The following is a 21,692-nucleotide window of genomic DNA, read 5'->3' on the forward strand; positions in this document are numbered from 1 at the left end:
TTAATTCGCTTTGGGTGCTGAGTGGGGAAGCAACAATGAAGTGCTACAAATCAATCATAAAGTTCCCTAAAAACGTGAAGGGCTCATTTCGACCCCTTTACACCTGCATGCCGATCCGCACATGTGTGACAAGTTTGCAAATGGAGCCGGCAGGGAACAGAAATCACAACAGTGCGTTCAAATACACTGTCCACCTCACACACAGACTGTTCTTGAAAGCTGCTTCTCAAATTTCGAGGTTAGAGTCAGACTCTAAATAGCTTTTTTTTTTTTTTTTTTTTTTTTTTTCCATCCCTAAAAAAATAACTCGGTGTTTAAGTACAACATGACCCTTACTCGGATTAAGCTTTAAAACTCAAGGTTGCAGAAACACACACACACACACACACGCACACAAACACGCCTCTTGTGTAAGGCAGTGTTCTGGGCTTCAATCAGTCTGCGTTAGAGTTGTAATCAGAGCTTTGTGAATACAGTTTGCTCTGAAGTCTGTCAGCCCCGGCGGTTGTTACTGTATGCTAATAAGCGCTGATACCTCAAGGCGATTGGCTTGTGCTCAAAAGGGCTTTGAAGAAATGCATATTGAAGCAACGATCAGCTGGAACTGAATGAAAGTACAGTACAGAGTCACTACCTCATTTTTTTTCTCCATTTCGCAGACATTCCCCTTCGACAAATATCTCACAATTAATTCAATGCAATCCTATATAATGTATCGTACATGGGGCTGGTAAAATCTCACATCTCGGCTAGTTTCTCCAAGCATTATAAGTGCTACAAAAAAAAAAAGAAAAAAAAAGAGTATTCAACTCTTTTGTTCCAAGCAAGCAGGCAGACAGGCCAAAACAAGCGTCTGTATGATGGCTGTGCCCTTGCAGGATTGGCCAGTATTTTGCCCCTTGCTGCAGGACGCACCTGTCACTGCTTGTCAGGCAGACAGCGAGGCTGTGGTGGCCGGCTGTTTCACACAGAGCGTCCGTCTCAGGTAGAGATCACCAGCACTGTCACCAAGGTTTGGCGCAGACAGCGGCCTTCTGCAAAGGTAGGTGCTCCAGCGGAACTTAACATCACAGTTAGAGCTTCTGTTTGCGTGTGTGTGTGTGTGTGTGTGTGTTTGTCGGTGTGACAACTACTAAACGCTTTTTTTTTTTAAGTTACTACTTTGCACCCCCTTCTTCCTTCCCTGTCCAGAGCAAGGCTATTTTTGGCAGTGGTTTCATATTAGACCAGGCTGTTCAAACCCTACACTATATCAGGCTTGACTTCTCAGATCGGCCCAGACAGAAATAACGTTTTTCCTCAGCTTTAGGGAGCTAGCTTTCAGTGTGCCTGTATTCTTTTGCTGTAGCGCTTCGGTACTGGAAAATGCAAGTTCCTGTCTCTTTACGGCATGGCAACCTGCCAGCTCCTCCACAGCCTTAGAAGTTGCTAGACTGTTTTTTTTTAGATTGTGTTTCCCAGGCTAACAAAACAACTGAGACCACAGCAAAACCATACTCTGATCTGGGAACACAAACTGGATAAGCACAAATATGTTTAGGTCAGTGGATGGCTTGCAGCTGCTGTCTGTGCACTGCGTGTGTTTAAAATTAGGGGAAAGTTGCTGGAATGTCGCCGCTCCTGCTGTTCATTTTGAGAACAATGTAAAATTGACCTACAGATAACCAGAGAATTAACACTGGAACTTGAATCTGTTTGTGTACCTGTTCTGCAAAGCAGTGGGTAGACCTTTACGAATCTACATTAAACGCTATACACTGATGCAAAGAGCAGCACTTGATACTTATTTCACAGGAAACCAAACAAAGAGCTGGATCTCTCTCTCAAAACGTTTTACTCCAAAGCACAGATTTCACTAACATTATGTAGAGAGGGGAGATCACTGGAGCTATCAGTTCAAACTATGCATTACGTAACATTATTCAGCAGGTTTCATTGGACTTTGTGAAATGCGTTAATTCTATAGAGGGATGCAAAACCTTTGGCCATAGCTGCACACTGAGCTCACACATCACAGCCTGTAACAGCAGATACAGTACTGAATTCTCTTCCTGTTATTGTCTCTCTATCTAGCACTGAGATGGATGAAAGTACCTTTGAGACGTTTGAGGGAGATATAGGTCCTGAGGAGGGTTTGGAGGAGCTGCCAGCGCCAGGGGAGAGCCTCCCCAAGACAACAAAACAGCTCCGCAATCAAGGTACCGTACAAGGCAGAGTGACCATCTGCAGATACCCTACCCTCCTGCAGCTCAGGGTTCAAAAGATCTCAACTGCCAGCTGATTTCAGCATGTCTGTGTACATTTCATTTTAGTTTTGATCAAATATTTCTGTCTAGAGTACAATTTTAGATTACAAATTTAGATTACAATGTTAGATTACAATTTTAGATATTACAATTTTAGATTACAAATTTAGATTATAATTTTAGATTTAGTTCTCTGTGTGCCCCGGTACTTTTCCCTTCTTGCTTCTGCAGAACGCTAAAAGGACTGTCCTTGGCTCAGTTTTATTTACATGTTTGTATCACCGTTAAAAAGACACATTCCACGTTCCTCTTAGTTTCATGTACAGCACCATTAAATATTTTTAGATTGGTACTACTGTAATTCAGTGTCCTCCACTGTATGAATTATCTGCAAACTGGCAAGCTGTAGTGTGGTGTTGTGGTCCATTATCCCCTTGGTAAGGCTGGCTATCCTGGGTATTACTGCTTTATTAATTGTGAAAGTTTATTCAGTCAATCTAAACAACGTCAGCCTCCACACTTCACATTATTAACTAGCACTTTAAAAAACGGATTCCTAAAAAATTTTCATTTCTGACGCCCTCCCCTCCTCCTCCTAGACACTCCGACTGCAAAGACAGGCAGAGGCCAGTCTAGCGGGGTATCACGAGTAAGTAAGCCTTGTTTTGTTGTTCCCTGTTATTATTTCAAGGTTAAATACTGCTTTGCTCAGTTGAAGTTTTCAAGGAATTAGACGGCTTTACAACCCCTCCCCTGCGTGGCTTGCCTTATAAAGACCTTGGTGCTGTTTCTTTTCTTGTCTGTTAATACCTCAGGTGCTGACTGTAGCTGTTTTTAAGCTGACCCACACACAGCAAAGTAGCAGTTTTTTCCAATGCGGTTGCATAACTCAAAGCTTCAGGTTCTGTTTTTCAGCAGTAACAAGGAGTAGAAATAATAACTACACATTTCTGTAGGCTTTCACACCTGTGATAAAGCTGCTCATCTTTGTAAACAATCGTGCAACCCCCAACCCCCACCCCGCCCTCTGGACAAGGGGCCAGCAGCAAACCTGCATTAGCGAATAAACAGCTCTCAGTCAGGGTCAGGGGTCAGCTGGACTTTTCTTTTGTGTGTGACTGTGATCTGATCTGACCTCCAGGAGGTGGAAGGTTTTGAGACAGTAGAGCAAGAATTGGTCCAAACTCAAGAGACGCCGCTCCCCACGAAGCCATCTCCCGCTAAACAGAAAGCAAAGAAAGGTAGAGTAAAACTAGGGCAGGAGTGGCCAGTCCTGGTCCTGGAGAGCCACAATCCTTTACATCATCAACAGCTAAAGACCTGGAAAACACATTAGTGTTGACCAATTAAGAAAATAATCGGTTCAATGAAATAATTCAGAACTCGGTTGGAACGAAGACCCTGCGGCTCTCCGGGACCAGGGTTGGCCACCCCTAGACTAGAGCATCTACAGCATTCAGCTGTATCAGCAGTGAATAAAGTTGGCCCTTCCAGTCCAGGTCTTTGTTCCAACCCTGTTCTAAAAAAAGTAAGCATTTAGTCCAGATTTAAAGACGTCCACTGATGCAGAGTTTCTGATCCCCCCCCCCCCCCCTTGCTCAACACACTCCCGGTGTTACCGCAGCTGTCCCGGAGAAGCCAGCGAGGAAGGCAGAGCCCAGCGTTGATGGGCCGGTCTGTGATGAAGAGCGGTCTCCCTGGAATGGGATCACACTGAACCGCTGCCTCGTCGTGGCGACCGTCATCGTGCTGGTCAGCGTGGGCTTCCAGATGCTGCAGGGTGAGTGGACTAAAAAGCTCCCACCCACCTAAATCCAAACAGAACTTTCAAATGGAAGTTGCCTTACAAGAATCCAGCATCTGTAATTGCATGTAAACTACTATTCTTGATATAGATCTAGAAATTGAGGGTGTTCATAAATCTCAAACGTCTTTTACTCGGCTTTTGTTTTCAATGATTTCATGAGTGCGTTTATTAAAAGGTCAAGTTCACCTTTAACCTGAGGAATAAGAGAAAGACAAAGGGAAAACAGGCAAGGAGAGTAGCTTTGTTTAGCTGGTGCAATTCTTAGTGTCTCCTCTGCACATCTTTTACAGTAGCCAGGAGCCCTCCGTCCAGTGTTCGGTGGACCTGGTCAGTTCATAAGTGCAGGGTCCTAGCCTCGAGGTTCTGCTGTAGCTAGGGGTTCAAATGGACACGTTTTTCACTCTGTGATGACCCCAAGCAGAGAGTGTGTGACACAACGCGCCCTGTCTTTCAGAGGCCGTCACTTCCGAAGACGAAGTCAGCGATCCGGAGTCTGATGTTCTCTCCTGGTCCGACAGCAACGCAGTGGAAGACAAGACAGAGCAAGTAAGCGCAGAGCTTCCTAACACTGCTTTAATGATCCAAATAGTGTCTCAATCTGGTCTAGATTCACTATTTCAATTTTCCTCTAAAATGCTGCAGAGGTACTGTGCTCAGCAGCATCTCCAGTACGCTGTTCAATCTGATCAGCCCAGGGGATGATGAGAAACCTGAGTAACCCATCTTCTCTGCGCTGCATGCAAAATCCTTTCATGGGTTCCGTGCACAAAGAGTTGTGCTTGGATGATGCAAAGGATGCAATTTGCAATATTTTTGAATTTATGCAAGGCATACAGGAAATACTTCCTTATCCCTGTACCATACATAATTCTTGCTTTAAAATTGTATGTTGCACATGGCCTCGCTTGATCCTAGCACAATCCTTACATTTGCTTTTTGCTATGGGCACCCATCTGTTTCCCTGTCCCTCCTCTCAGCCAGAGTCCTCGTTCTTCGGCAGCCTGATGTGGTGGTCCTGGGTCCCGGAGGTAGAGGATTCAGAGGAGGCTGCGGCTAGAGGAAGGAGATCGGAGTCGAGACATGCCAGAGCACGAGGGCGCAGAGATCATGAGCAGGAGGGAGGGGGGAGAGGAAGAGCAGAGAAGCACAGGGTGAGGCGCAGAGCAGGGGGGATCAGGGAGCTCCTGAAGAACAAAGAGGAGAAGAAGGGGGACCGGAAACACGCGGAGAAACCCCCAAAACAGAGGGAGCAAAAGCAGGTGGAGCACAAGCGCAGAGAGGACGGGATGAGCCCAAAACGACGGGAGGACAGCGACGACGACAAGAAGAGCAGCTCCAAGGGCAACAGGATGAGTCTCCTCGCAGACAAGGGCGTGCTCAAGAAGGGGGAGCGCGGCAAATACCAGCTGAAGGGCGGCAAGAGGAACGATTAACAAAAAGAAAAAAGAGTTTAAAGGGTTTGTGAGGGGGGTGGGATCGAATGATTCTTTTTTTCTAAATGGCAGTGGGATGGGATGGGGTGTGCATTGGCTAATAGTTTTGACACTTAAATATTGAAATCTTAATGCAGGAATAATCACCTGTTTCTAATACTGCGCAGACAGTCTCCTTAAAACAAAAATAACAATGTCATTTTAGAAAATGAATGAAAAGCATTATGAAATAGTACACAACGGCGTGGTATTGAAGGGAGAGGCGGGAGGCAATGGTAGCTTTCCAGGGATTAACCTATCAAAACTGTGATCAATATCGATGATTCAGAGAGGAGAGGAGCAGACAGGAATCATCCACAAAGGGAGCGATGGGAATGCCAAAAAAAAAAAAAAAAGAGAGACTGTAAAATGAGCTCCTCTTCATCAATATAAATGAGGATGCACATCAAATGAGCGTCAGGCGGTTTGATTGGGAAGAGGCTGCTCATGCGAATGAGTGTGAAATCCACTGACTAGGAATACAAAATGCTATTTAATGTGAAGCGCTTGCTTCAGAGACAGTGGACTTTTACCTCCTGTGTCTGTATTTGTGAAGCTGCTGTTGAACTAATAAAAAAACAGATGCGTGGCCACAGTGCTTTTTTTTTTTTTTACTCAAAGTATGAATTTATTTTTCTCATGCACACTACAGCATAAAAAGCTTATTAATACAGGACACTTAGTAAAAACTTACACCCCGTTCAAAAAGCAAGGACTTCAATGTTTTCATCTGGTTACATACAATGGTTACACAGATATAAATATTAAACACAGATGCAGAAAATAGTACTGTGTGTGCATGACTGGGTATGTGTGTGCTTGGGTTACATAGCTTTGTATGTGGATGTGCGTACGACCTTCTGTGTGAATGAAATAGATCGATCATCCAGACTATTGACAATCTAGTTCAAGATCATTTTTTTTTTATATATAGGCTAATATCTAATGCGAGTGGATGTTAAGGATGTGACTACCTGCAGCTGCATTTCACAGCGATCATATCGGGCTTGTCTGAGACTTTGATCCCGTAACCTGTGATCTCTGCCACTTGTATTTCTCTGTACTCCACCGGGACGCAGCAGGGCACCCTCTCCAGGCCCGGGTCTCTCTCGTGCTGGAGCAGCAGCAGCACTGCGTGGTTGTTGTACTGATACCTGTCGTTGTCAGTGAGCGGAAAGTGGCAGTGGCCCTGGCAGTTACCGATGGACAGGTCTTTGGGCTGCAGGATGTGTTCGTACTCGTGCAGGCTGACAGAGAGCTCATGCAGCCCGCAGTCCGCACGGTGCCCGTGGCTGCGGTCCTGGCGGGTCGGCTTCTGACTCCGCCCTCGCTGGTCCCAGGTGGACTGCACCGTCTGCAGGGCTTTGAGTAAGAGCAGGGAGTGGTACTGCCGCTGCCGTGGGTTTGCAGGCGTCTCTTCAGGGGGCACGCCTAGAATAAATACAATGTGAATGCAAAACAAGCAATACCCACTTTGAGCTTTTACTGCATATAAGAAAGGGTTAGGTCCAGAAAGTGTATTGTTAGCAAGGGCCAGCACCATCTAGTGCACAGCTAGTGTATTGCCAGGAAAACAGAACGGAAACTTGATCGAAAGTGTCAAAAAAGAAGCGTAAAAAAAGTAGGGCTGAACTTGAGTGAAATACGTACCATTAAGAATTGTTGCAAACAGAATAAACAGGCTAGTGGGGACTATTTTAACAATGCACCAAACAATAAGAATAATGACAATGGCACAGTATCGTTACCTGGTCCCTGTGTCAGGTGGAAGCATCCTCGCAGCAGCCTCTGCAGCTGGGCCAGGCCCCCGTGGCTCTGCAGCTCTGTGTGCCTCTGGATTTGGGCGACGGTGTCACTGAGCCGGGTGTTCAGCAGGTCCAGAAGGTCATCCTCCAGCACCAGCTCCACTCTGTGGCCCCGCAGATCCTCGAGGCGGCGCGGGAAGCGGAACAACGTGGGGGCGTCGGATTCAAGCAGCTGCCGGAGCAGAGCCCCGCCCTCGGAGGAGGCGTTGAGGTACCCGTGCGGGAGGGACTGCAGGCTGTCGAGGTCCACATGCAGCTGCAGGGGGGCGCCCTCGTTTTCACCGCGCAGCATGGCGCTCAGGAAACCCTTCAGCTCTGTAAGGAACTCGTAAGTCGAGTCCCGGCGATGCAGGGGCGGATTGCTCAGAGAGTCGTGCTGGCTGGGATACACAGGCACATTTCAATGATAAAATACACAGCAGAAGAGTCCAATATGATTGATATTAACATATTAAGCACTGTTATGCGGTACTGTATATTGATCCAAAGTGGCAGATCACTAGATAGATTGTTACTCTTAGAAAAAATATATATCTTTTATGATTCCCACCAACTGCTGTGTGGTATTTACATGTACTGGGTGGGTACACAGGTACCAAGGAATGCCATATCAGTACCCACCTGTCCGTCTGTCCGTCCACCAGGACCAGCAGTGTTGGGCTCATCCTTGTGTTGCACTCCTTATCCTCCCCAATCAGGAACTGCTGCAGAGAGCCTGGGGAAAGAATTCGGAGTTGCACACTGAAACTCAAGGTACACATTGTATGGGTCTTCTGGGGATAACCCTGGCTTGCAAAGTGAATAGTCACTCGCTAGCTTATTGCATTAACATGTTCCGGGTTAGGCACAAGTCCATTATTATCTGCCAGCTATATGACTCCATGTACACTAGGACAGTTTGGGACAGTTCAGGCTTCTCAACTCGCAATGCATTCTGGTAAGCATAGTCCTGCTGTGAAAGGTACCAGAATGCACTATAATGCGTCATATGGTAACCCTAACTATATAGTGCTCCTATAATCCTTTGGGGTCGCTTACAGGGGTAACAGGAATATACAGTCGGCATACAGTTCAGAAACTTTTACAGCATATTATAATTTCTTTATTTAGCAGACCTTTATCCATATAATAGAGTTAAAATCTCTGCCCACTGTAAAAGAGAGCAAAGGGAGTCTGGGGAGTGTAACAGTTACACACTGACCTCAGAAGAGAGACGGAGAGAACAGGGAGGAGGATGTGGTTCACCTGTGTCAGAGCTGTGGATCCCCAGGTGGACTCTGTAAACGGGATGCCCATGAGTGGAGTTTTCCAGCAGCCCCTCTGCGTCCAGGACGAGGTATCGGGTGTCCGTCGAGAAACAGGCCGTCTTGGAATCAGACACAGAGAGTGAAGCAGCAACACGGCGGACAGCAGCAAATACCGGGTAGTTTCAGAGTCATTCTCAGCTGCTGTTGTTAGTCTGAGACAGTGTGGATACTATTGTATAAGGCAAGATGTTTCTGCTAGCTGGCAGCTCTGGCCCGCAGTGCCTAAAAGTTGTCTCGCCTACCTGGTTGTGCAGGCTGGGGGACTCCGTTGCAAAGGAGATGCTCATCCCCTCCCCCCCCCTCTCTGCTTCATCCAGGGTGGACCCATAGGGATAGAAGACCAGGGCAGAGGTCAGCTGGTCCTGTAGTGGGCGCCAGTGAGCAGGCACTCCAAACTCCAGGTGCAGCCCCTGATCCTCCCAGCGCTCTGTCACGAAAAAAAAAGAAAAATCAAGCAACAGCTCACATAGAAGACCATGTATCTGAGTAAAAACTCTCTCAATAAAGTACTGAACTTGATTGGAGTTGTGCCAGTAATACTGATAAAAGACTACAATTAAAGCATTGTAATTAGATCTAATAGATTTTCAATTTCAGACCTTTTCTAAAATAGTCCTACACCTCTGTTTGCACGATTACACCGAAAGGGGCCAGCTGTGGTTTAACAGTGTTTTACAAAACAACATTTTAAATGAGTTTACTAAACCCTGGCATCCCTTTCAATGTGAATTTTGTCCTTGCCTTCTCTGGGATGCAGTGTGTGCAGCTTGCTTCCCTCTCTGGGGTCCCGCAGATGAGCAGCCAGATCCTTCAAGGAGGAAAGCAGGTGGCTGGGGGCTGCAGGACAGAGCCCGAACTGGGACGAGCTCCCTTCTCCTTTCCTCCAGGACTGGCGCAGGTCTGCTAAGAACTGCCTCTCATGCTTCCAAGTGATTCCCAAAACCTCATCCCAGGACTCCTGACGGCAATCCCGGCCGACGACAGGCTTGTTCGTAACCCAGAGGGACTGCCTGGGGCCGCCCTGAGAGGAGGAGTCCCCCCCAACTTCTAAATCGACAACCCCTGGATCCCTTTCTCTGGCATTCTTTCTGAAAAGATTCCTGAAGCTTGCTTTCCCCTCTTCTGTTGAGAGGTTTGAATCCGCTCCTGGGACCCGGTCACTCGGCTCATTGCCTGAAACGTCAGCCCTGTCCAGCAAGCACAAGCAAGGCTGAAGCAGGATGAAGCCAAGCAGTACGCCCCACATCCCCGCTCTGCTTTCCATGGAGCGCACTACCCGCTCACAGATTCACATGCAACTGCACTGGCTGGGAGTGTACGGCTCGCTTTTATTTTTGTTTTTGTTGGGGGGGGGGGGGGGGGGGGGGGGAGATTGTGGGCTGCAAGGTGACGGAACAACGGGTGGCCTTGAGTTTACAGAAAATAAAAAAATATATAGAACAGGAGATTCCCAGAGCACTTGCCAAAGCAGCAGGGGCTCGGACAAGGCTTGCTGTGAATCTGTGAAGGTAGGAATGAACAACAGGGTATTTTTAGATGTGCATCTGTCCCAAGCGCTGATAAAGGGTTGTGTTGTTTTTATGACTGAAGCAAAGAGTAAGAAATGCATTTTCAAACACAATAACAATAATAATATCTGGCTATAGAGACTGTTTCTCCCCTTGCAGCTTGGGTCCCATCGCCGTCCGACAAGAAGGTGCTGTGTAAGTTTTATTATTTAAGGCGGCCTCTTTTATAAACCTGCGTAGAAATTCCTAGGAATGTAGATGCTGCCTTTACAAATACCCCCAGACCACATTCTATTATGTGCTCTCAGTTTTTAAAATGTTTTAGCTCAGGAGTCATGTGCAGTAAGTGTGTAACCACCTATCTGCAAGGAGTATCAAGAAACCATATGCCTGCTAGCCTTTAATTGAGATTGTTTCACCGTTCTCTGTCTCCCAGACACATAAAATACACAATTTCTGGAAAAGAAAAAAAAAACTTTATTCATCAGTACAGCAACGAGGCAGGCAGCAGCCTCAACAAACAAGCAGAATTAGAAACGCCTCGATCTTTGATGTTTAAAAACACAAGGGTCAGAAGGGGGAGGGTGTTCAGTTGCTTGGAGGAGGGGGTGGCACGCCCCCCGGGCCTTCGCTTGGCAGCGGCGGCCTCATGAGGGGGGGCAGGGGCCGGAGGGGGCATTCCAGGGCTGGGGGGCATCTGCGGGGGCATCTGCGGGCCATCTGTGGAGACACCTCCGTAGACGCATCTGTAGACACCTCTGTAGGCACCTCCGGTAGATCTGCCCCTGTAGATTCCGCCCCCCACGACCCTAAGGTCCCCCCCGTCCCCACCGTTCCCGGAGGGGTCCCCCTCCTCCCCCGTACCTCAGCATCGGAGGGGGTCGGGGGGTTAGGCTCCCCATTAGGGGAGGGGGTCTCTTCATTCCCATGGGGGGCATGGGGCCACTAGGGGGCTGCATGGCTTTCTCCATCTTGAAGTGGAACTGCAGAAAAAACTGGGGAGAGGTAAAGAGGAGAGAGAGCGTGTTATTACCTTGAGAGTGTCATGAACTGCCTATTAAAACAGTAAGAAATTGTGCCCTGGAAATGCACCCTGGAGACTGGAAGTCACTGCCATGGGGGAAAAAAGAAAAAAAAGTACCTGTTTGGTCTCTCTGTTCCAGTGGGTCCAGAACCTGCTCTCTCCTTTGTCTATCTCTCGGCTGGGTACCTGAAAGACAAACCCCAAGTTCAGAAGGTCACCCACTTCCCTATCCCCAGGTACTGGGACCCCTAAGTTTTCTTCTGCCTGTCCTGTGGACTACATTTTGAGTGCTAACAATTCATTGTGCTTGAGTACTTAAATACGCTTCACAGCCTCAGTAGTTCAAGTAGTAGCAGAGCTAAAGCAATAGTGGGAAGAGTCCTAAACTAGAAGGGTGTTCCAACCATGTTCTTAATTAGTTAATTGAACCTATTAACCCTTCAGCCCCTGCAGCTTGAGATTCATTCTCTCATTGTATCTGTTAAACCTGGAGTGGAGTGATTGGACCCCGCTGGATTAAAGTAACAGTGATATGCAGTCACAGTAGCCATGCTACAATAGTAGCAGTTGTCTTACTGGTAGTTGAAAGTCCATCATTATTTCACGATTCAATAATTCACAAATTTGGTTAATTCACGGCAAGGCTGATAGTAAATTGTACTATACTTAACGTACAAGGACCCTTCACCTCTTCATGGTTTTCAGGGATGGAAATAAGACTCCTTTTCCATAGCAGTTTCACCCCTTCCAGGTTTTACTACTAGCCTAATTAACCACAGTGTGTATAGGTAACAAGCTCAGGTGTGTCTTATTAAACCCATAGTAAAACTAGGAATGGATCAAACTGCTGTGCAATGGGAGTCTCATTCCCATCCCTGGTTTGAAATCTGTCACTGTTTTTTGATGTGCTTCGCTGTATTATCAGTGTGAATAGTCGTGGTTCTACAGAAGTGTGACCGTACCTTGAACGCGATGGTCTCGTAGGGCTCTGCAGCGAGCAGCAGGTACTGCCAGCGCCGGTCCGGGGGCTCAATGCGCTGCTCGTAAGCCGACATGAATCGGTGCCGAGGGGCAATGCTCTCCGAGATCTCCGGGTAGTCAATCTGTACAGAGAGGGGGAGCCAGGGAGACACGAGTTAGGAAGGAGGCACACTCCAGCACCCAGTGTAACCACATGAGCCGAGCCACAACGGAAGGAAATAAGACTCCTATTGCAGTTTGACCCATGCCAGGTTTTGCTAAGATCAGCCACAGTGTACAGGTCACAAGCGCAGGTGACTTATTATACTCCTAGTGAAACCAGGAACGGATCAAACTGCTGCGCAATGGGAGTCTTATTTCCAACCCTGAATTGCCTCGCTTACCTGGAAAAGCAGACTCTGCTGTCCTGTTTCTGGGTCCCTCTGTTTTGTTACTGTGAAGAAAAATAAAAAAAACGAAATCAGAAATAAAACAGAATGAACAAAAGGGTCGGACTGGTGAAAGAACCCACTGGATTATTTCAATTGTTTATTCTTCCAAAAACATTTCTTATTGAACCATCATTAAAAGGGATTGTTTATCCATTTAAAAGAAAAGCACCTGACCTTTGATGTCCTACTAATTGGTCTATGGTGTGTTTATGGGCTGTGGCTTTTTGGAGTCACCCACAGTTTTCACTGAATCTTGCCACGTGTTAATTTCACAGATCCAGCTAATGCCAAGTGCAAACTGTACAACACACTAATGATCCCTTTTCAACGTTTCACTATTTGAATGTATTTTTGATGTGCACGTATTGAGGAAGCACTGTATGGAAAGGCACAGTCCCAGAAGCGTCTCAGTTCAGAGGAGTCTCTGCTGCTCTGGCTCCCTTCAGCCCTCCCTCCTTGCCTTTGTATCCAGGGCGGCCGATCTTCACAAACTTCTTCACTTCCACCTTCACCTTCTCCGGCGCAGGCTGTTGAGGGGCTTCCTTGGCTTCTTTAGCTGCTCTCCGCGCTCTGAAAGACAGGGAACAGAGACAGGGGGCTGCTTCAGTTGTTGTGCCTCAGATAGCTTTCTACTGATCTGGACATAGTAGCAATTATTATTAAAAAAAAAAAATGTAGAACTAGAATCATTAAAGTTGAAAATTTATAGCAGGTTCTACTTACAGATTTGTTTGATGTTTCTTTCCTTGTGTGTGAGCTAAATAGCTTCCCTAAAAAAAAAAAAAAAAATAAATGAAGATTACAAACCTATATCCTGCCAGTCTTTGCACACAGAATATAATAAATACAAGTTTGTAAATTAATCAGGATTTTGTTTCCCACAGACAGACAAGGGATGGCGAGATGGGCTCCCATTGTACAGCATGTTGAGCCAATCCAGGTTTTACCGCGAGCTTCGCAAACCAATCTGTTTGCATCAGTACCCTAAGATCAAGAAGCCATCACGACAGCACAATAGATGTGATGTTCTTGACGCTATCTTGCATGATGAATTGATAGACAATGAAAAGCCACACCCCTTCCTGAGCTCGTTACCCCACGCTTGATGGTCAAGTACAGCAGTAAAACCTGCAATGGATCAACCGACCGCTCTGCAGCGGGAGCGGCAGGTCCAGCAGTACCTCGTTGTTGTGCAGGGTCAGGCACAGCTTGCACTCATAGGAGCCCAGGTGATTCTTCATGAAGTAGGGGTCCTTGTTGATGTCGATGGTCTCAAGGGCGAGCTGCCGCAGACGCTCTCGCCGGTCGCGGTTACTCTCCGAGGAGGAGGCCACGCCCCCGCTCCCCGTCTTCCCTCCCGGTCTGTGCTGGAAATCCATCCTCACAGGCGGCACTCACTCTGCAGGGAGGAAAGCAGGGTCAGCCACACCATCTGTAAACCTCAAAACTACTACATGGCACCCAATTGTGTCCGCTTGTACTTGCACGGGACTGCTCCACAGTTTGCTGTATTCCACTGCTGCTCTCTATTAGAACTATATTTTCTGTATCCTGTACTTGATTTTACTCCACCTATTCGCGTTTTTTTTTGGTAATTGCTCTTATTTGAAATCATTTTCATCCATTTATCCTACTTAGTACTTAGTCTTAATGGAATTTACTCTTAGAAGCAAATATCTTTATAAGTTTAACTGGTCTTAGTCGAAATCGCCCTCAAACGCAATTATTTACTTTTTTTTCTTTAATTTCAATGTGCTCTTACTACTAAGTGTTATTGTATTTGGTAACTGTTCTTATCTGCCATGTGATATTTTGGAACAACTGCAAGTCGACCGGATAAGGGCGTCTGCTAAGAAATAAATAACAACCCTGGAGCAGCACGGCCCTCCACGGCTGTGTGACTGTACAGCTGTGTTAATGCGTTAAGGGGTCTCCATTAGTTTTACGCATTTGGACAAACTCGTACGAGTTCTTGAAGTTACAATGTCTGCTATTGATTTCTAGTGATGAAACGTAAACAACCTGTAGTGTACCTGTAAACACGCAGGCTTGGTAAACCCGCTCTGGGTTTGTAGCCTGTCTGTTTAAAACCTGGAATACGTGCTTACAGAAGTCACGATTTCACCAAGTTAACAAGTAAAACACCGCATCTACTGAATCTGGGCAACATGAGCCGCATTGCTTTATATAAAATAACCAGAAACCGGTCGCTAACGGGCATGCATTGACGAGCACGGGCTACATCGCTGATTAAATGAAACCCAATCGATGTTATCCGATTTTTACTCCAAAGCTTGTCCAGATATATGGTACAGTTTAATCTCGGATACTACGCCGCGAATATGTGAAAGCAAAAAAAAAAAAAAAAACGAATTTCTTTCTTTTAAACAAGAACACAAATCTGAACCCTACCTTCACGTTTACAACACGCACGACTTCCACCGGCTGCGCTTGCGCAGTGACTTCATAAAACACTTTATTAACAACCACTGCCTGAAACAAGGTGTCAATAAACTTTATTGGCACATTTAATTGTTCAATACATTTTGACCGCGGTGTTTTAAAACGAGCAAAAACAATGTAGGGGAATACTGTTCATAGGACTAATGCGCGGCTAAATATGGACAGTACAATACTGGGGGTAAAGTGTACACAGTTACCTCGACGATGATACATGCAGAGTGCGGTGGACTACATCTCCCAGAGTGCACCGCTGAAACAACGCCAGAAAAATCTGGAGCATGCTGGGATTAGTAGTTTTCTGAGACAGAGAGACAAGCCAATATCTCTCATATCACAAACTACGTCATCTGGATATCCAGTTCTAAAGCTCGTTTTTAGAAAGACGTGCTTAATGCAAACGCGTACATCGAGGTAAAGATTCATATCGCGATGTGAGAATTATAAAAAAATAAATAAAAAATGATTACCCAACAACTCCGAATTCAAACATTTCCGGGTTTGAATAACAACTTTATTGTCCTTCTGTGGTCTGGGTTCAAGCAAGGCAATAACTTCAACAAGGAAGAGCCTGCCTTGAAAAGCAACTCGTTATCGGGAGTGGTTCGTGGAGATGGGATAATCTACACGGGACCCGGCTCTCTGATCCCTGTGGATTGCATCCTTACCTTACCTGCCTGTATCTCCTGCTGGCGTCGGCGGATCTGACCAAGAATTTAAAAAAGGGATGTGAAAGCGCACTCTGGGGTTGAGATCAGCGCCGGGATGAGGTTTAACGAGAAGGAGCTGCTTTGTATCTCGAAGCAGCCGTCGGAAAAGGCGGCCGAGCTGGGAATGAGGGGGCCGAAGAAGGGAGACGGTGAGCAGTGCGGCTGTGTTAAATGTTGCGAGGACTAATAAAACCACACATCATTTTTGTACAGTCTGCATCAGAGCCTCCAGGCTTCCCCCGGTTTACATGGGAAGTCTTTATTCCTAGAAAACGGCGACACCATGGCTGGATTAGATTTGCTTAAGTTACATAGTTTGAATATGGCCATTTTCTCAATATATTGCCTGGTTTCTAACATTTTCCCTAAATGTAAATGAAAGGAGTATTAACTAAAAGTAGTCTGATAACTGCCTTTCTCGTCCGGTTTCATGATGTTATCGCTAGAAAATCTATAGAAAGCGGAAATTTCCAGTTAAATGGATCATTTGTTTTGTGCACACATTCCCTTATCTCACAGGGTGTGTTATGCATTGTAATGAAGTTAGCCTGTCGTATAGTAAGCTACAGTAAGGTACACGACGATGCAGTGGGGCTTGTGTTTGATCTCCATGTACTGCATAAATCAATCTCCTTCACTATGCAACACTGAAAAGAGAAGTGTCTGGTTATATAAGATAGTTTACCACGGCGCATCGGTTCCCACCGCTGTCTGCTGCTTTCCTGGTTTATGGAGAATGCTTGCTAGTTTAAACGCATTTGAGGATCTGGGATGGAAAGTGGAAACTTACCGCAGCGCAGCAGTGGTAGTAGAATTTTTTCACAGGACCCCAAATCATTACGAGGTCGAACTTTTCATTCGTCAAATGATTTACCTTCGTGGAAATACGACTCCTATTGCATAGCAGATTCACCCATTCCAGGTTTAATACGAGCTTGATTAGCCACAGTGTATCGGTATAGGTAACATGTAAGTCTTATCAAATTAACCAGGATTGGATCAAACTGCTAGTCAGCGGGAGTCATATTTCCTTCCCTATTGTAGAGTACAGCGATGGAAATAAGAGTCATGTTGCATAGCAATTTGATCCTGGTTTTACTGTGTTTAATAACTCCCCTGAGCTTTTCCCCCACACACTCTGGCTAATCAAGCTTGTATTAAAACCTGGAATGGACGAAGCTGCTATGCAACAGGAGTCATATTTCCATTCCTGGAGGATCCCTCTCATGTTGGTACTCAGATAGAAGCAGCCCCCTACTCCCACGCTGTGCGGTGAATGGCTGCTGAAACAAGGGGAGCCTCACCAGGTCTGTAATTTGCCTGCCTGTCTTTCTCCCACAGTGGTCAAGAGACGTCTGGTCAAGCTAGTGATCAACTTCCTGTTCTACTTCCGGACAGATGATGAGGAGGTAGGGTCTAGGAGGCTGTGGCAACAATATTAGGATCACTCAGGGAGCCCTTCCTTTTTAAAATGTTTTTATATTGAGCATGAAGATTTCATTTATAAACTACTGCAGACAATGGTTGGAGCAAGCATGCATGATTTTCCCTTACAATAAAAAATACCTTTTTGGGGGCTAGTAAAGCAGTTTCTAGTAAAGCACTTAAGGTTGTCAGAAACGGACAGCAGGATTTATTAGAATCCTAATAAATATTAAAACTGAACACGATCGGGGAAGCACTGCAGCTTCAGTATACAGAACTCGGCTATGTGACCACACGTGAACAATACTTGAAATATTGAACATAATGAATTAGTGGAGCCCTAAGGCAGGACAATATAGTGCTTTTACAATGTACTGGCAACGCAGCCTAACCGTGAGTGAACCCAAATCCAACAGTATCCAGGGAGGTCTGCAACCCACATGCACTCACCCCCCCCCCCCCTTTGTGGGGCTGTTGTTTTTGCCGTCCCTTCAGCCAGCTGGTGCCCTGCTGCTGGAGCAGTGCAAGGTGGAGAAGGAGGAACCCACGGCCTTCTCAGTGGGTGAGTGTGAGGGCTGGCTGATTGGAGAGAGAGAGAGGGGGTTGCAGAGGAAGGGTGGGTTATAAAGTACAAGCTCTTGATTGTCTGAAACGGCCCCTTTGTGAAAGTGGGTTCCTAGCGTGTGGTTTCCCTCCCCTCTCCGCAAAGCCTTCCTGGACGAGTCGGAAAAGAAGTACCTGTTTGAGTGTGAGAGCAGCGAGCAGTGCCAGGAATGGGTCGAGTCGCTCACCAGAGCCAGGTAACCCGTCTGTCTGTCACCAGAGCCAGGAGTGTGTGTGTGTATATATACATATATATATATATAATAGAAAACATCTTTCTTTCCCTGCAGCTACGAGTCCATGAGAAGAAGTCTTATATTTTATCGCAGTGAGATTCACAAGCTAACGGGAAAGGTGAGTTATTTATTATTTGTTTTATTATTTTTTTTTTAGTATCAATTGTTATTTGTCAGGGTTCAGAATGGGATACCATACCTTATCACTCTCGAAAATGCGAAGCTTGGCACAGCTAGTGGATGAATTGGTACATTTATTTAAAAAAAATAAATATATATATATATAATATATATAATATATATATATATATATGCCGCCTCTCTATGTACTCAGGGTGTGTTTTAACTGTGCTGAGCTCCTCAGTCGAGGCCTCTCTCTGTACTCAGGGTGTGTGCAGGCACTGTGCTGAGCTCCGCAGTCGAGGGCCATGGCATCTAAAGACCAGGCACCAGGAGGCTCAGATTGAGCCAGGCTGAGCTAGGAAAGGGCCATGGCTATGAGTGGGGGAAAGTACTGTGCAATAGCAGTGTTATTTCCATCCCTGCACACTGTGCTGGAGACACAGGAGTTTCTGGTTCAGACCCGGGTGAATGGGATGTAAGAGACGCAGAGTAAACACACCGTCTCTCTCTGATCCCACACAGGACCCCCTGGAGCAGTACGGTATATCAGAAGACGCTCGCTTCCAGGTCAGCTCTCAAAGACCCTGAACCTCAAACCCCTTTCACAGCGGGGGGTGCAAAGCACTGCAGCAGCACGTCACTGGTAATCAGAACTGATTTGAGTTGTTTTTCATACTGGGAGTTCTGTCGTTTCTGAATGTACTTTTTTAACTTCGTTGTTGTGACTTTTTTGTACCAGTTTCACGAGCCAGTTGTTGAATGAGAAGACTGGGGTCATGCATGGGATAAAGAAGAAAGTGGACTTTGTCCCTCAGTAGTTTAGTCTTTTCTCCCCTCCACAGATTTGGTAGAACTCTAGCAACTGTAACTTAAAACGTCAACTCCCTCAGCTTAGTAGCTGTGTGAATTTAAATAGGGTTTATGGCTTTTAAAGTTTTTTGTATGTCTCAAACTTGCTTTAATTAATGTGAGAATTTCCAGTGCACACAAATCATCACAGAATTATAATTAAATGTATAGATTTACTCGATCCTGTTTCACAAGTGATGGGAAACTGCAGAAACAAGAATACAATCCGTTTCTGCTCCAGCTGACCCTAATGTAATGTAGCTAGAACTAAGCCAGTGTTCTGAACCATCCACATCTGCCCTCGCTTTCAGGCTGTTCTAATTGTTTAGTGTGGGACCAGCGAAAGGCGATTGTAAGACTGGGCAGTGATGCGATAAAGGCCCTGTATCATCTAAAAAGGACTGGCTGTTAGGATTAGAACACAGAACTAAGGCTCTGTCCACACAGACTAGAAAGTGCTCAGTTCGGTTAGCGTCCACACGTCGCAGTGTTTAATACCGGATTCAAGACCACCTTAAGGGGGTTCTGCTAGGAACTGTAACCGAACTAGTGTGTGGACACATTACGTCCGAATAAACATGAAAATGGTACTTCAGTGTGGACCCTTTGAGCTGAATTAAAACAGTTTCAAGTAGATTTATGTAGTGTGGACAGGGCCTCAGACTGGCCCTTGACCCAGAGTTGAGAGTTTGACAATTCTGCCTGGACAGGAAGGTCGAAGTGGACGCACAGGTCTGTCCAGTTCAGACAGCAAACCCATTCAGTCGTAGGTTCTGCCTTACAAGTTTACAAAAGGTGCAACAAAAAAAGAGAGGATTTTTGTTGTGGTTTTTCCCTTATGAAATGAGCCTCTTTTAATAGTGTTGCTGTTGGGGATGACTGGGTAGTGGAGGCACTAAGAGATTGTTTGAGTGCAGCAGTCAGATGCTGTACTGTCGATTAGAATAAGGGAAGAACCCTGAGGGTACAGTGCAGCGATCACAACATTATTTCTGTACATTTTTTTTTTTCTGTTGAAGCCTTTCTTTTAAAAATTACTGTATTTTAGCATGTTTGGCTACTGTACATTTTTTGTTTTGTTACCTGTGCAATATATATATATATTTTTTTAAAAATAAAACTTAAAAGCAAGCAACCTTACAGTCTTCAGTTTTATTGAGTCTTATGGGAATTCTGGATAAATGCAGATGTCAATTTTAGTGATCTAAAATAGCAGCACACTCTACAACATATATTATATTTTATATATATTACATATATATAGTTCAAGGTCAGTCACCTTCTTTCAGATCATTAAACTGCAAGGAGCATCAGCTGTCTGAGTGCTTAGCGGGAGGGGTAGAATAATACATCTATTACAAAACAGAGAATGAAGAAAATAAAGCGCCACACAAGGTCTTTAGGAAACACACAACATTTTATTAATTATAATAATAACAACAACAACAACAATAATAAAAAAAACTGAAAATTTCCAAAGCATTTTTTGTCGTCGTAAACTCTTGGTCTAGAGAAGAGCACCAATAACAGTAAGATCTTCCAGAAAATAGCATTAGAAAACACAAAGTGAACTCTTATACAGTACAAGTGCCCCCCCCCCCCTCCCCTCCCCTCCAGCTCAGGATAAGCAGTTTATTATAATAGAAACCCCAAGAGAGACCAAAGTTCACACTCCAGTGAGAGGAGAAGGGTGGGAGTGGGGGGGGGGGGGTTGTGATAAGGTTTCAGCAATGTGTTTTTTGTTGGGTTTATTTCGGGGATTTGTTATGAAGGGAGTTCATAGCCTTTTATGAAAACCCCCCTGGCCCAATTTTGTATTCTGATCGTTTGTCACATTGCGAGTTTTCATGGAAAGCACTTTACAAGTGCGAGAATCTCACGCGCACGGAGCACCTCGGATCAGTCCAGACGTCTGTCCTGCGTTCGCAAGAGAGAGCATGTTATTCCAAAAATAAATAAATAACAGAATGCTAGTCTTTGAAATGGCTTACAGATTGTTTCCTGAGTAATGCCATACCAGATTCCCCTTGGTTATTTTTCAGGGGTCTGGAGTTTTCTTTGCAGATTATAATGACACATCACTGTTGCTTAGAAACGTCACCGGGCGCTTACAAAAGTTGCTGCCCCAGTATGCTGCACGCAAGGCCTCTGGTGGAAACTGCACTAGTGTTAAAAATGTAATAAAAGCATCACAGTTCACAGGTAGCTTTACCAGTGGTGTACACGTCAATCAAAAAGCCATCTTGATTTGTGCGTAATAAGCAAACAGACCTGCAAGCAACACCGTGGTGACGTACAAACTTCATTTTGCACCGGATTTGTCTTGTGTAAAATGAACAGATGAGAAAGACTGCAGTTTGTAAAGATCCCTGGTACGCGAGTGGGAGTTTAAAATTCCCTTCCAATGAAAGACAATGACAAGCCCAACAAGCTATTTTGATTGACAAGTATATAGCACCCTTTTATTTGTCTAAAAATCACGACTACAAAACTAAATAGCAGTCACTGGTTAACTTAAAATCAACCACATATTGGAATTATGAACTGCAATCCCCTTTGATACCAGCTATCAACTACAAAAAGCCACTGAACCAACCACTTTGTGATCAAACAGAAAGGTATTATGAAAGTGATCAAATAAAGAAGGCTTCACTGTTCTTTAAACAAATGTAATAAATAAATGTGGGAAAAATCAATAATTATAA

General features: G+C 45.3%; 4 protein-coding genes across 5 annotated transcripts; 2 read left to right on the plus strand and 2 right to left on the minus strand.

Moving 5' to 3' along the window:
- Positions 1–925: 925 nt before the first annotated feature.
- LOC121301249 (junctional sarcoplasmic reticulum protein 1-like) lies at positions 926–6,118 on the plus strand. The gene is made up of 7 exons (XM_041230413.1): positions 926–1,042; positions 2,074–2,198; positions 2,846–2,895; positions 3,388–3,487; positions 3,871–4,026; positions 4,508–4,599; positions 5,031–6,118. The coding sequence occupies exons 2-7, from the start codon at positions 2,081–2,083 to the stop codon at positions 5,484–5,486; spliced, it is 972 nt and encodes a 323-aa protein (XP_041086347.1). The 5' UTR covers positions 926–1,042; positions 2,074–2,080; the 3' UTR covers positions 5,487–6,118.
- Positions 6,052–9,924, minus strand: LOC121301251 (muellerian-inhibiting factor-like). The gene is made up of 6 exons (XM_041230414.1): positions 9,379–9,924; positions 8,880–9,064; positions 8,576–8,696; positions 7,952–8,045; positions 7,274–7,710; positions 6,052–6,956 (listed from the first exon to the last, which is right to left on the minus strand). Exons 1-6 carry the CDS (start codon positions 9,899–9,901, stop codon positions 6,496–6,498), a joined length of 1,821 nt encoding a protein of 606 aa, XP_041086348.1. The 5' UTR covers positions 9,902–9,924; the 3' UTR covers positions 6,052–6,495.
- Positions 9,925–10,602: 678 nt separating this feature from the next.
- Positions 10,603–15,054, minus strand: LOC121301542 (splicing factor 3A subunit 2-like). Its single transcript, XM_041231030.1, is given in 10 exon segments — positions 10,603–10,794; positions 10,796–10,881; positions 11,018–11,140; positions 11,287–11,355; positions 12,132–12,272; positions 12,534–12,583; positions 13,042–13,151; positions 13,305–13,351; positions 13,763–13,980; positions 14,994–15,054. Coding segments are annotated over 9 exon segments (885 nt in total). The 5' UTR covers positions 13,961–13,980; positions 14,994–15,054; the 3' UTR covers positions 10,603–10,733.
- Positions 15,055–15,714: 660 nt separating this feature from the next.
- LOC121301541 (pleckstrin homology domain-containing family J member 1-like) lies at positions 15,715–20,050 on the plus strand. 2 transcript variants are annotated; one of them, XR_005947628.1, is made up of 7 exons: positions 15,715–15,900; positions 17,093–17,160; positions 17,672–17,738; positions 17,886–17,976; positions 18,070–18,133; positions 18,661–18,781; positions 18,878–20,050. XR_005947628.1 is itself a non-coding variant. In XM_041231029.1 (6 exons), the coding sequence occupies exons 1-6, from the start codon at positions 15,807–15,809 to the stop codon at positions 18,724–18,726; spliced, it is 450 nt and encodes a 149-aa protein (XP_041086963.1). In that variant the 5' UTR covers positions 15,715–15,806; the 3' UTR covers positions 18,727–20,050. The 2 variants fall into 2 exon arrangements, 1 of the variants encoding a protein (XP_041086963.1); XM_041231029.1 differs by having other exon boundaries at positions 18,661–20,050.
- The last annotated feature ends 1,642 nt before the right edge of the window (positions 20,051–21,692 follow it).

This window comes from Polyodon spathula, chromosome 27 (genome assembly GCF_017654505.1).
Source record: "Polyodon spathula isolate WHYD16114869_AA chromosome 27, ASM1765450v1, whole genome shotgun sequence".
NCBI lineage: Eukaryota > Metazoa > Chordata > Actinopteri > Acipenseriformes > Polyodontidae > Polyodon > Polyodon spathula.

What these genes read in the sequence shown, in the direction of transcription:
- LOC121301249 (XM_041230413.1), top strand. Translation starts at nt 2,081, where the DNA reads ATGGATGAAAGTACCTTTGAGACGTTTGAGGGAGATATAGGTCCTGAG. An exon ending in AGTCTAGCGGGGTATCACGA is followed by an intron (nt 2,896 to 3,387) that starts GTAAGTAAGCCT and finishes TCTGACCTCCAG; the next exon opens with GAGGTGGAAGGTTTTGAGAC. An exon ending in TAAACAGAAAGCAAAGAAAG is followed by an intron (nt 3,488 to 3,870) that starts GTAGAGTAAAAC and finishes GTGTTACCGCAG; the next exon opens with CTGTCCCGGAGAAGCCAGCG.
- LOC121301541 (XM_041231029.1), top strand. Translation starts at nt 15,807, where the DNA reads ATGAGGTTTAACGAGAAGGAGCTGCTTTGTATCTCGAAGCAGCCGTCG. An exon ending in GGGGCCGAAGAAGGGAGACG is followed by an intron (nt 15,901 to 17,092) that starts GTGAGCAGTGCG and finishes TTTCTCCCACAG; the next exon opens with TGGTCAAGAGACGTCTGGTC. An exon ending in TTCACAAGCTAACGGGAAAG is followed by an intron (nt 18,134 to 18,660) that starts GTGAGTTATTTA and finishes GATCCCACACAG; the next exon opens with GACCCCCTGGAGCAGTACGG.
- LOC121301251 (XM_041230414.1), bottom strand. Translation starts at nt 9,901, where the DNA reads ATGGAAAGCAGAGCGGGGATGTGGGGCGTACTGCTTGGCTTCATCCTG. An exon ending in GTGGACGGACAGACGGACAG is followed by an intron (nt 7,711 to 7,951) that starts GTGGGTACTGAT and finishes TGTGTATCCCAG; the next exon opens with CCAGCACGACTCTCTGAGCA. An exon ending in CCACCTGACACAGGGACCAG is followed by an intron (nt 6,957 to 7,273) that starts GTAACGATACTG and finishes TATTTATTCTAG; the next exon opens with GCGTGCCCCCTGAAGAGACG.